This window comes from Alligator sinensis, unplaced genomic scaffold, assembly GCF_000455745.1.
Source record: "Alligator sinensis unplaced genomic scaffold, ASM45574v1 scaffold30_1, whole genome shotgun sequence".
In the NCBI taxonomy this organism is placed as follows: domain Eukaryota; kingdom Metazoa; phylum Chordata; order Crocodylia; family Alligatoridae; genus Alligator; species Alligator sinensis.
Window position 1 is genome coordinate 1,752,303 of NW_005842060.1, and position 13,113 is coordinate 1,765,415.

The 13,113-nt window shown below is 41.6% G+C and overlaps 1 protein-coding gene across 1 annotated transcript in view; it reads right to left on the reverse strand.

Annotated features, from left to right (window-relative positions):
• Positions 1-13,113, reverse strand: part of TMEM232 (transmembrane protein 232) — a 142,513-nt gene that overhangs the window by 73,352 nt on the left and 56,048 nt on the right. Inside the window, exon 8 of the mRNA XM_025203533.1 lies at positions 5,407-5,564. Coding sequence (XP_025059318.1) covers positions 5,407-5,564 — 158 coding nt within the window. The remainder of the gene's footprint in view (positions 1-5,406; positions 5,565-13,113) is intronic.

Genomic DNA, 13,113 nt, shown 5'->3' on the forward strand with positions numbered 1-13,113 from the left:
ATTGGGAAATACACAATCGTTAACAATTGTAACTGTACTTGTTGAGCCCACTGTAACTTTTACCAAGGGGCCAAATTCTCTAATAGATGATGGAAAGTGGGCAGTGGCAGCCATTTGTACAGCAGCTACTGGGAAACCCGCTGCAAATATAAGTTGGGAAGGAGACTTTGGTAAAATGGAATATAATTCAATTTCCTTTCCAAATAGAATGGTAACAGGTATAAGCCGATATAAGATAATTCCCACTAAATTTGTGAGGGGAGGGCGTATAACTTGTATCGTGAAACACCCAGCTTTAAACAAAGAAATAAGATACTCTCACGTACTGGACATCCAATATGCCCCTGAAGTTTCAATAACTGGTTATGACGGAAATTGGGCTTTCGGCGGAGAAATTGTTCAGCTTAAGTGCAATGTTAATTCTAATCCGCCACCTATAAAAGTCACCTGGACCAGGCTAGATGAACAGTGGCCTGCGGGTTTAGTGTCCACGAGTGATACGCTATATTTTAACGGCCCATTAGCCTACGAATACATTGGAACCTATATTTGTAGGGTGACAAATTCCATTGGTCAAAGAAGCGATCAACAAACTATCCATATATTAGATCCTTCTATTATTACTACACAACCATCCACGGTTCCATGGTATCCTTTGATTGATAACATTGCGGGTTTGGCATCGGCCTTAACCTTAACAGCGATGCAGGAAAGCAATTGGGGTACCATTATCGGTAGTGTAACGGGTGGAGCTTTCTTTCTAATATTTGTAAACATTTAGTTGGAGTTATCTGTTATGGAAGAAGACAAACGTTCCGTGGCAACTATGTCATTGAGGACCACACTTCATCGACTGACATAGAGGAAGAGTCTCAAGTAGATGTTTCCCAGTCAACTGATGATTAATAATTATTGTTATAAGTTCAAGTTGTCATATTTTATAGTTTGTTAGAGACCGGTCTATAAAGTTATTTGTCTATATATATAATTTTTTTTTTTTTTTTTTGGGCATGTCATAACCCAATGATTTTAAGTGCCTCGGCACGATGGAATTTTTCCCGCCACATGAGAGTCTCTGTGCACAGCAAAAGTTTTCTGTTGCAATAGAAAACTCCGGTGCAAGAGAGTTCCCGCCATTCGTATGCAAATTTGTGTCCCATCATTGGCCGATTCTAAATTATTCCTACGTGGCGGCTAGCGATTGGCTGGTTAGCCGTATAAAATTCTGTGCGACTTCCGCCCAAGTCGGAGAACTTTGAGCACGTTGCAGAGTGACTTAAGAGAATTCCTGACTCGTGGCAGAGTGAATCGATAGCCTGATCAACTATCGATTTTTCTCCCCATCGCCGAACACTATCCCTCGACGTAACCCCTTTTCCTGCATGCCTGGTTCATTTACGGATTCGCTGGCGCGGGTTTTTTGCCAGCTGAAGAACTCGTGTAATTATTTAAGCGATCGGACCACCTGCGTCGCGGCTACTAGCAGCGTAAGTAAAGCCTTTTTGCAACCAATACGTTTTGTCTGCCTCTCCATTCACCAGCCCGCCCAGCGGCCGAGCAATTTGTAGATCACCTCAAGTCGGCTCCGGCCATCTGAGACAGCTGGTAGTAGGGCCACTTATGGTTCTGAACTGACTCTCAGATTTGGAATTGATTTGGCTGCTTTGGCTTGGGACACAGAAAAAAAAATTTAAAGTTTGTTCTCTATATTAAGCAGTATACAGAAATACTGCTTAAAAGTGTGTTTATGAAGTACCTGTGCTAAAAGTTGCAGCAGCTTCAAAAAAATTAAACTGGATCAATTCTTGATGAACTAAGTCTGTGGGTATCCATAGTAACTTGATTTGGAATTGATTTGGCTGCTTTGGCTTGGGACACAGAAAAAAAAATTTAAAGTTTGTTCTCTATATTAAGCAGTATACAGAAATACTGCTTAAAAGTGTGTTTATGAAGTACCTGTGCTAAAAGTTGCAGCAGCTTCAAAAAAATTAAACTGGATCAATTCTTGATGAACTAAGTCTGTGGGTATCCATAGTAACTTGCATGTATGCAAATTACTAAAGATATGTTTATTTCAAAGTTAGTGTTTTCAAATTTGCTTCTCACTTCTATATGTTTAGGTAAAGCAGGGTCTGAGAGTAAGGGGGAGAGGGGCTGCAAGGGAAAGAAGTTGAGGAGGCAAGGGACCCACCTGATCCCCCTAGATTTATTTTCCCTGCTGTAGCAGTGGGAAGGGAGATAAATTCAAGTAAAATCTCTAATAATTAGATTCTATACCTGGAAAACTGTAACAAATATAGAAATTTTCCATATATAGAATCAAATTATTGTGGTTATCTTATATTCAAATAAATATAGTAATAGAGTTTTTCTATTACAGAGAACTCAGAAAGACCCCAGCTATGGTTTTCTCTTTGAAATCTCTGCATTTATCCTGTGAATCATGTTTTCAAACCTTATAGTGTTAACATTATGTGGTATCCTGTGGCACACTTGACAGCATCTCAAAGCACCCCAGGGCGCTGTGGTGCTCTTCACCCATTGAGAACCACTGCTCTAATGCCTCTGGCCTACCTTTTGCACTTTTTTACGTGATTTTCACATACTTCATTGGTATGTATTAGAGTGAGTTAATCTATTACATTGCACCATAGCAGCCAGGTCTAGCAATAAAAAGAACTAAAGAAGTTCCACAGAGAGAACAGATGCTCTAACCACTGAAGATTTTGTGCAGCTGGAATGGATATTGTTCAAGATATTTAAAACAGTTTCCCACTGCTACCTTCAGGACATTGGCTGGTGCAGGTTAGAGCACAACAGAGCTGTTTCCAAACTTAACTTGGTTGGAATTTACTCCTGATAGAGCAACAGAAAGAGGATTTAGGTTGGTTTGTCCCTCCCTTTTCTGGGTTTTGCCCGAGTTATTTATACCACTTTGTCAAGGGGGTATACCATAGTAGACAGAGGTTATGCAGTCAGGTTACTTAATCTAAACAGCAAAGTTACTTTGAATCTTGTGACCATTTGGAATTTTAGGGAGATGTTAACAGATTACTGAATCAAAAATAATCTTTGATTTTGTTAAAATACTAAAAATGTATTCAAATTGAAAAAAATATATTGCCAGTACATATCATGGGGTTGCACTGTAGAAAAGGAGTACTAACCCTGCGGGCTTCAGAGGTCCCCCTAAAGGAGTCAGGGACATATCTACAAGGCTCTGAAACATGATACTGCAGAAGCAGAAGGAGGTTTACAAGAAGTGGCTACCATTTACTGAGTGCATCTAAACAAGACCTTTACTGTGGAGCTGCCTAATTAGCTCTGCAGTAAAGTATCAGCATCTACACATGCAGCCCTACTAGGCCACAGGAAACTAATCAACTCTGCCATAGGTTAGCACTTGCAAACACAAGTACTATCCTACAGTGGCATTATTTAGTACCTAGCAATGCACATGTAGACACTTACAGGGCTGGCTTGGGTAAGAGGGTGCTTTAGTGCAGGGGCTGCCTGCTGACTAGCTCCACACTGGAGTACCCTTATGCCCCAGACAGATCCTCCACAGCATGTTGAGCTGGGTTGGAGCAGCTCCAGGCTGTCAGACTAACCTCCCAGGCTCCCTGCCTGCCAGGGCTACTCCAACTCAATCTAACATGCTGAGGTCCTGGGCGTATGTATAAATGCAGTGCCTGGGAGCAATAAACTTCAGCACAATATATATCACATTAATTTCATTTGTAAACATGCCCATGGTGTGGGACAGTGTCTGACTTCTGCTTTTCTTGCTAGCAGTTGTCTTCAGTTCTTACTGGGTATGTCTACATGTGCATTTACATCTGCTTAAATTTACTGCACAGTAAGCTACTGTGCAGCAAGTGGGTATAGACCAGCATCTACATGTGCAGGCATTAAGGAGCATTAACGCTGTGTGTGGACTGACTTGGAACTAAAGTTAGTCCCAAGTCTCTCCATACACACAGTGTTACTGTAAGGTGTCTACACATGCGTTACTGTGCAGTAAGTAATCAAGCATAAATCTGATACCTGCATGGTACAGGTATCAAATTTATGCTCAAGTCAGCATAAGTCACCATATTTACTGTGCAGTACGGGCATGCACGTGTAGACACGCGCCCATACTGCGCAGTAATTTTGGTTTCTGCACAGTAAGTGTGCATGTGTAGACATGCCCACTGCTCCATTACTTCTGAAAACAGATAGCTGTGAGGGCTTTATGCATCATATTGACTAAAAGTTAAATTACTTGACCATTTGCTCAGCATCATAATTACATTATACCTGGAATTCTACTATTATGTAGAGATGCCAAGCCAAGCCCCTACATCTGCAAACCAATATATTTGCTGCCTAGATCAATTTATATAATGCACTAATAATTCACTCTAAGGAAGCAGAGTTTATACCTTTTGTTTGTGAACTGGGTTATAGCATGAGCTGGCATTCCTCTGCATGGTTCTATTCATGTAAACCTTCTTTTCTTTAGCCCCTTGTATAGTAAAGCTCAGGAACAAGACTAATTAGATATAGAATCATAGGAAAGTAGGGCTGGAAGGAACCTCAGGAGGATCAAGGCAGGATCATCACTATCCCATACAAATGTTTGTCTAATCTACTTTTAAAACTACACAATTAACCCTGCCACACAACTACAAGGCATATTGCCCACAAACATGAAAAGTAACAGATTGTTCTTATTTTCAATAATGCATTTTACTAGAGCTTGCACAGCCCAAATGAAAACCTGGGAATAAATATCCCATGCCTCTGATTTTCATGCAGTAGTTTCTTTTGTTTTTCTCTAGATTTTTTCTTATGAATGAGCATGTACCTACTATCACTTGCGGGGAGAGGCGGGTCGCAGGAGTGACGGAGGCATTAATTGCTTAAAGTTGGTCATTTCAAATTGTAACTTTGCTCAATGCAACCCAGATATAAAGCTTGACTTTATCTACTTGATTAAATTACAGAAACATTCAAGAAAACATTCCAGTTCAAAGTTAATATTAATTATTTGAGATTAGCTTGTGTTACACTTGAGAAGTATGGAATGCAAAAATCAAAGCTTGGTACATTTCCCTGAAGGATGGTATACTTCATTTCTGCTGTTTAACTACTTGGCATCTTAAAATGCTGGACTGAAATTCCTATCAATAACAAACTTAATTTAATAAACACAAACTGGAACAATATATGTATGTGCTTCTAGCAAAAACGGTAGGAACAATTTATTGATAAAATGAAGACATAGAAAGTGCATAAATTGCTTCTGCTTTGGGCACTGAGATTATAAATCTTCTTCATGGGCAATTTAGGGGCAGTTAACATTTAAACACAAAGGTTGTTTCTATAAGAATTATGTCAGATTTGTTAGAGTATCCTTACCAGTTTTTTTGGCAGAGCTCTTCCTTACAGAACAGAAGATGCTGGAGCACTTCATCTAGTTGTGAAGAGTTGTTGTTTACACATACCCAAACAACAAGGCAATGCCAAACAAAGGACTGAATCTTGAATTCTTTTTGTTCAACTTCTAATTGAACTGTCTGGTCAGAATTTGAGGTAAAATAAAAGAAAATTGAAGTGAAATGCATAGGTAAGAGATACTGGATTAAAAAGTTGGTCTTTGAATTTTGCTAAGCATTTTATTATTTTATAAAACAGTACTACAAATGTATCTAGTATCTTTCATACAATGTCTCCCAAAATCTCAGAATATAGTCATCAGAAGAGCTCCTGTTTTTTTCCTCTGGCTCTTTCTGTATTCTAAAGCTGTCACCATCCAAATTTGTTTTTCTTGACATAATTAATATAAGGGGCCCTATTTATATGGTTACAATTAAGCTTGTTTTACAGCAAGTATATCAATATAAACTGCCCTGCTGGGATTTTACTCCACTTGGAGAAGGGATTTATGAAAAGAAAATCTTAGTCTGGCATTACATACAGCTTCATCAATTCTTGACTATTAACAAAAGTACAAGTTCTGTAGTTTGAAGTTTTATGTCCATCATCCCTTTGAACCAGTGAACTTTCATAGAACATTGTAAATGAGCAAGGCCTCCAGTACCGCATTCTGAACAGGACTTTGTGGTAAATGCAAGTCTTCACCTCCACTTATCCGGTTATAGGATCAGAGCCAGGCTACAGGTGTGGATTTCTATTCATTTTATAGTATGTATGTATAGGGTGTGTGTGTGTGTGTGTGTGTGTGTGTGTTGTATATTACATATCAAGAGACTTGGAGTGTTGACTTTAAAGAGCCACACATGAAACAGGATATGCTAGTGCAGACCTCTCTGCCTTTGTCGGAATTCTTCTGACTTCAGTAGAACTCCATAAAAATGTAGCAACCTTCAGGTTGGATTTGTAATGATTCATCAAAGTGAACCTGATCGGTGCACAAGGAGTTTTATACACTCACTTGAGTTGCCTGTGTGCCACTCATGGGAATGCTGCATGAACTAGACCCATCTATCTGCTCCTGCTCCACACATGCTAACTCCTGAAAATGAGGTAAAGTAACTAATTTAGAGCACTACTAAGTGCATGTCTGCCGCCACTTGAGCTGTCTTGAGCATCTATATTGGCATTGGCTCAGTGCTGCTGTGTGATACCTCATTTCCGAGATTTGCTGTGTGTAAAGCAGAAGTGAGAAGGGTTGCTTCACAGTGGGTGCATCTACACAAGATGTTTCCTGAGGAAGAGACTAATTAGTTCCACAGTAAAACATCTCCGTCTACATGTGTAGAGCTATTGAGCCAGAGCAAACTAACTCCACCATAGGTTAGTACTGCCAGATACAAGTACTATCCTATGGCAGAGTTATGTACTCCACTGCAATGCATATATAGACACTGACAGGGATGGCTGGGGCACAATTGTGCTTCAGTATGGGGGTTGTCTGCTGGCTAGCCCCTCACTGAAGCGCCTTTATGTCCCAGCCAACCCCTCCACGGCACACTGAGCCAGGTCTTATAAGCTCTGGGGTGGCAAGCTGACCCCGGGGGGCCCCCTACCAGCTGGGGCTGTGGCATCCCGAATCAATGTACTGCAGTCCCAGGCAGACATGTAAACACAGTGCCCAGGAGCAATACATTCCAGTGGAAGCTGCACTGGAGTTTATTTAGTCAAATTAATTTAATGTGTAGATGCACTTAGTGGCATCCTACAGCACACAGGGGAAGAAGTACAGACACACTCTTATCAACTTCTATAATAATCTACTTGTAAAATTATTCATGTCTATCATTTATGCATCAGTGTGTGACTACTCCTGCTGTCTGGCTTAAATAATGTATATTGAAGAAAGGAACTGCCATGCTGGATCAGAGTTGAGGTCTATCTAGCTCTGTCTCCTGTCTTTTGATAGTGGCCAACACCAAGATGATTCAGAGGAAGTTTAAAGAACTCTTTAATAGGCAGATGTAGCATAATCCTCCCCTCATACCTGCAGTTGAAGCTTCATCTGCTCTCTAATTTTAAGAGACTGGTGTACCCCTGAAGTGTGAGGTCTAATATCCCCTCTATGAAACTAAGATAACTCTGAATATTCTTGATATAGGTATAAATGTCCAAACCCTTCTTGTTTTGAAAATAACTTTGAAGTAATACATATTCATTATTCAAAATGGTTACAAAAGTGCAATCACAGTCCAAAGAGACAGCCCCAGCCCAGAACAAGATACTTTATGGCCTTATCCACAAGTGCAGGCTCTGCAATGAATCTACACATTCATAGGAAAAACTCTTTTCTCAAAATGCTTGCTTCATGGCTGACAGCTGCTGGGGAGGGGAAGGGAGGGTGCATGTAAATGAGGAAACTGCTCCTTGAACTCTACTGCTCTTGATTTCTCAGGTGCATGAATTTCCTCATTGGTGGCTATGCTGAGCCTGCAAGTTAATTCAGCTTAAGGCTTGTGGCAAGTTTCCTGCATAGCTGTGTGTGAGTAGGAGACTTGGCAAACTCAGGGAACAGGCTGTGGACTGGAATTGTTTTTTGAAATTACCCAGAGTTCCCATGAAGGAGCTAGAACTCATCCTCACTTCTTGGAAGATGCTTGAGGGCCCCTACTACTTGATTCAGTAAATTTTGGGGGATAATGTATTAAACTGTGCACTTAAATATCTAGTAGAAACTAAGCTTTGTTAATTGAATCACCATCAGGATATGTTTTAGCTGTCTGCTCCTAACTTGTCTAATGTTTCTAAAATCCTTTCTGCTCTGTTACTTTTATTTAGGGATTCATAGCTATGACAAAAAACAGCAGACCTTGAAATAAAGAAAATAAAAATAGACATAGAAGAAGCTTCTGCAATCTGCTGCTGAAACGTGTAGGTGTGTATTGCCTGTAATTTATTAGCAGCAGTGTCAGAAAGATTGACTGCATTCAAAAGCCTTAAACACCTGATTTTCAGAGGAGATTCCTTTAAATACTAAGTAATGTTGTTGAAGGCTGTAACAATTCTTTTTCATAAAAAACAAAGGTTAGGAATGGATTATCATTATGCTAAATTGCAAGGTATAAGCTTTTCAAATCCCTAAACTTTCTATGAGTGAAAGAAAGTATAGAGGTGGTTTGGGCACCAGAGCACTCTTTCTTTCTTCCCTCCTCTTTGGTTTCTTCCTTTAATGATCCAGGCATTTTAAGATTTTCTTATTTCTTATTAGTGAGTAGAGGTCATTGTTATGAGAAGGTTCTCTTTTCTTTTCTCTCCTCGTTCATTGAGGAAACTTGTTCAGAATTAATTAGCCTAATTAAAATGATGGTATCATTTTCACTTGTTGAATGCAATAACAAAGGGTGGGAAGGATTTTTCCTTCAGGCTATAGCTGCAGCAGCATAAAAGTACCACTAAGTCAGCATCTGGCTGGTGGGGTTATTCCCCTGACATAGAAACTACAAAGCCTTTTCTGAAAGCTGTAGGGTAGGGGGTTTGTTTGGGTGGTGCTTCGAGCAGGAATAGTGCACTTCTGTATGATGCTGCTACCTATGAGCAGTTTGGCTGAGACTGTCATAACTTAGCTAGCATTTCTGAGTCACCTACATTGTAGTCACTTTTGGCCCCTGAACTAATCAATAATCAGGAGGGCACAAATGGTGACATAAAGCCATTTTGGGCTTAACCCCCCCACCACCACCACCTTCCTCTTTGGTCTGTAAGTTTAGACTGTGCCTCCCTGGCTAGGGACAGAAGTTACACATAAACCGGTTTAAGTGATCAGAAACTGGTTTAAACCTGTAACAGAGCATAAGTTCAGTGCACATAAACCAGTTTCAAAATGGCTGAAACTGATTTAAGATAAACCTAGTTGAATGCAGTATCAGATTTAACTGATATGGGTCAAACCAGTTTATGGAACTTCTGTCCCAGACCCCTTCCTGGTTTAGGTTAAATCAGAGTCCCCCACCATCCCATCATGCTTTTCCCTGGGCTGGGCTGCCTGCTTCAGAGAGCAGGGCTGGCCCCACCCCTCTCTTTCCTAGCCAGAGCACTATCACTGCACCAGCTGGCTGAGAAGGGGCTGGGAGACTGCAGGTACAGCAGCATCTCCTGGTTTCCCCCTATTCCACACCCACTCATAGCTCACTGCTCAAGCAGGAATTCCCCCCCTACAACAGCACACACCCCATCTGCACAGACCCTAGCCAGCATCTGGTCATGGCCACGTCAACCCTATGCTAGCTAATGCTGAGAGATGTCTGTATGTGACTGTCTCCAATTTCACTAGGACAAAGGCAGACAGAACAGTGTCCGCTTAGGACTTTTTGGTGCTAATCAACAGGTCAGCTGGTAATGTCCCTCCATTCCTTCCTTGAAAAAAACTTGTTTAAGAAGAGCTTGAACTAATGAGAGAGGATTTTCTTTTCTTGATGGGCTGATAAACTTTGTGTTATCAGCTCCCTGCTGGATCCCTTGCCTGTCAGTTTGCTGCAGACAGTATGATGAAGCAGGAGAGGGAGATTGAAAAGTTCACTATCATCAACAGATGCATTACATACAAACAACCTTCCTGCCCTACCTCCCTTGCCTCAGAGTGCTAGCCAGGGGCCGGGGACTGGGGTCTGGCAACACTCCCGCACCTTGAGCAGCAAGCTAGGAAAAGCCTGGCAAGGGCTGCTTTCCCCTCTCCCACCAGGCACACTCCAGGTGGAGCCTGTGCAAACCAAGGTGGGGGTTTAAAACACTCCCTAATAGTAGGATCCTGCCGGACCTAGCCATGCCTGCCCCCCCTCAGCTCAGCACTGAAGAAGGGAAGGGAGGGCTTGCTTTAGTGCCCCCCCCCAACTTCTAGTCTGAGCTACTGCAGACATGTGCCTGCATTTCTTGATTCAAAAGTAAATGTCTATCCACTTGCAAATTGGCTCAAGCTCTGTAGGTTAGACTAACTTGCAAAGATTGAATCAATTTAGGCTCATGCTTTTTGAATGCTTGTCTCTAGACCCTGTGGTGCAACACTAAAAATAAATTACCAGTATCTTTTTTTCTAGCTGTGCAGTTTCTGGACACTCCACTTTTACTTTTATAATCACACTCTTGCATAAATGCCATACACCACCCAATGCCCAGGTGTTTCAATAATTAACATTTTTTTTCTACCAAGGCTTCTACCAGCACATCCCCATTGCTTGAAAGTTGTTCAAATACAGCTTGAGGGCCTAAACAATAACAATCATATTACAGCTACTCTTTCTTCTTTATATTGTTTTCCTATTAAGTAGAGGATTAATTTAACTTGTCCCATTCAGTCTGTAAAGATCTTCACAGTGGGTTATATTAAAGATCTTCTGCAGGCTTGTCCTGACATAAGGCTTGTAGGATGTGCCACTCTCCTACTTTCTATCTGTCTCAACGCCCCACTCCTAACTGATAAAAACCCTTTTCCTCTCAGATGTTTATTATCCACCCACACTTCTTGCTCTGAGGGAGCCCAGATTAGTGACCGTCAGGCCATGCTGTGAAGCTCATTCTTCCCTCCAAGTGCTTCTGTGACAGTGTTTGCTGCTATTGTTAGGATTGGTTTGTTATGTTTCTCATGATGAAATCTGAACTAGAGGAGCAATTCCTATTTTTGAAGAAGTCAGCTTTGAAGAGATTGGTTAAATATTTCATTATGATTATTTTCCCTTTAATTTTTCTCTATGTACTGAGCACCAGCACTTTTCTCTGAACCCCAGCACTATAAAATTACAGTGGTATTATTCCCTTTTTACAACTGGGAAACTGAAGCAGCAAGCCATTACATGGGATTGCCAAAGTCACAAAGGAAGTCTAAAGCAGATGAACCCAAATGTTCTAGGTCATTGTGGTCAAGTACTTTAACCATAAACCAGTAGTTCTCAGCTGGGGTGCCACAAGACTCCCTCGGAGTGCTGTGATGTGGATGCCACCACTGCTGCCACAACGTCATGTGCATACCTATGGCACAAATGCATGTCTTACACTAGAGTTCTCTGATCAGCCTAAAACAGGCAGGAAAGCTCACTCATGCTCCAGTCCTTTCCAGTCTGCATCCCTCAATACTCCTCTTAGAAAAAGGTAGATGGGAGTTTCACTTGCCCCACATGCCTCTGTTTCCAGAAGACACTATACAGGGTCCTGGGGGACTGGTGCCTCCCAAGTCTGGTGGGGGCACCACACCACCGACCGGATGCGGGGCCCAGTGACTGATTGCTGACCAGGGGGTGGGGCGAGTATCCCCCAGTGGCCGATCACCAGGCCCAAAATCATCAGTGGAGAAAACAGAAGTGCACTTCTGCCGGCACTTTTGGTTTCATGGCTGGCGTTTCCAGGGGGTGCACGGCCAATCAGGCTGGCGTTTCTCAGGGGGTGTATGTGCACCCACGTGCACCCCCGATGCGTTGCCAATGTACAGTGTTGAACTGGGAAGGGCTGGAGCAAGAGCTTGCACTCCTCTCCTGCCTCAGGGTTATCAGAGACCCCTAATTCAAGAGGAGTAAGTGCATGACCACAGTGCTTCCAAGTCTAGCTATGAATCAGATGCATAGAAAAGCATCACCCAGCTCAGAAGCACTGAGGCAAGTTGAATACAACAGTGGTTCTCAAACAGGGGTAATGCCACCTTTGAAAAAGTTGTGGAGGGGTGCGCTGACTCTGAAAATGTTGAAAACCACTGCCATACACCATCCCTCTGCCCAAAGAAGTATACATGCAAGTGGCTACAGCTCTGGATACATGTTTTTAAAAAATTATTTAAATATTTTCTTTTCATGTTTAAGGGCCATTGCTCTTATAAGAGTTCACGTGGCTCTGCCACAAACAATATGATAATTATTTTAATGAAGTTCAGCTTTGTGACCCTGGACAAGTCACTCAGGAGCATATTTGCTGAACAGGCTTGTTCTAAGCACTTCACTTAGGTGAAAATGTAAGTTCTCACTTTTTTGTGCCTCAGTTTCTCCACCTGTGAAATGGAGCTAATACTTAATCTCTTTAAAACATACTATAAGGCTCTTGGACAGAAACTTTATTTAAGACCTAAAATAGACTAGTATCATGACTACTATTTTTATTTGGCTCAGGAGGAAAAAATCAGAAATGGTGCTGGTTATTTTTCAGACATTGTTACTCTCTCTCAGGTAAGTACATGACTAAGTAAAGAGAAAGGAACAAGAAATATTGTTTATCTAACTGAAACTACATCAGCTCTTTTGAAGTATTAACAGCCTGTGAGCTAGACACATAATGAGGCCGTTTTTAATCATATAAATGATAGGTTATTGTGTTTCAAATAATTATGGCTGTATCATCCCCTATTACAGAAAAAAACAGCCAGAGAAGAAAATTAACTCAAAAATTCTTAATGGCCCACTGCACAGAAGTTTTGATGCCTAATCCCCTGGGGGGGCGGGGAAGGGGAGGCTTGGGGCTGCTGAAGGCAAACAGGGAACATAGTGATCCAACTATGCTGACACCCCAGGATCCTATAGGGAAACCTTTACATCTCAGGATAGCCTGGTAGAAAGCCAGCTATTTCTAGTTTCCCTGATCTGCAGTCTTTCCCCCCATGGCAGCATGGTTCACTCAAGTGCTGTGTTGCCAGAGGAAAAATATGCATGAACCCCTTTCCCT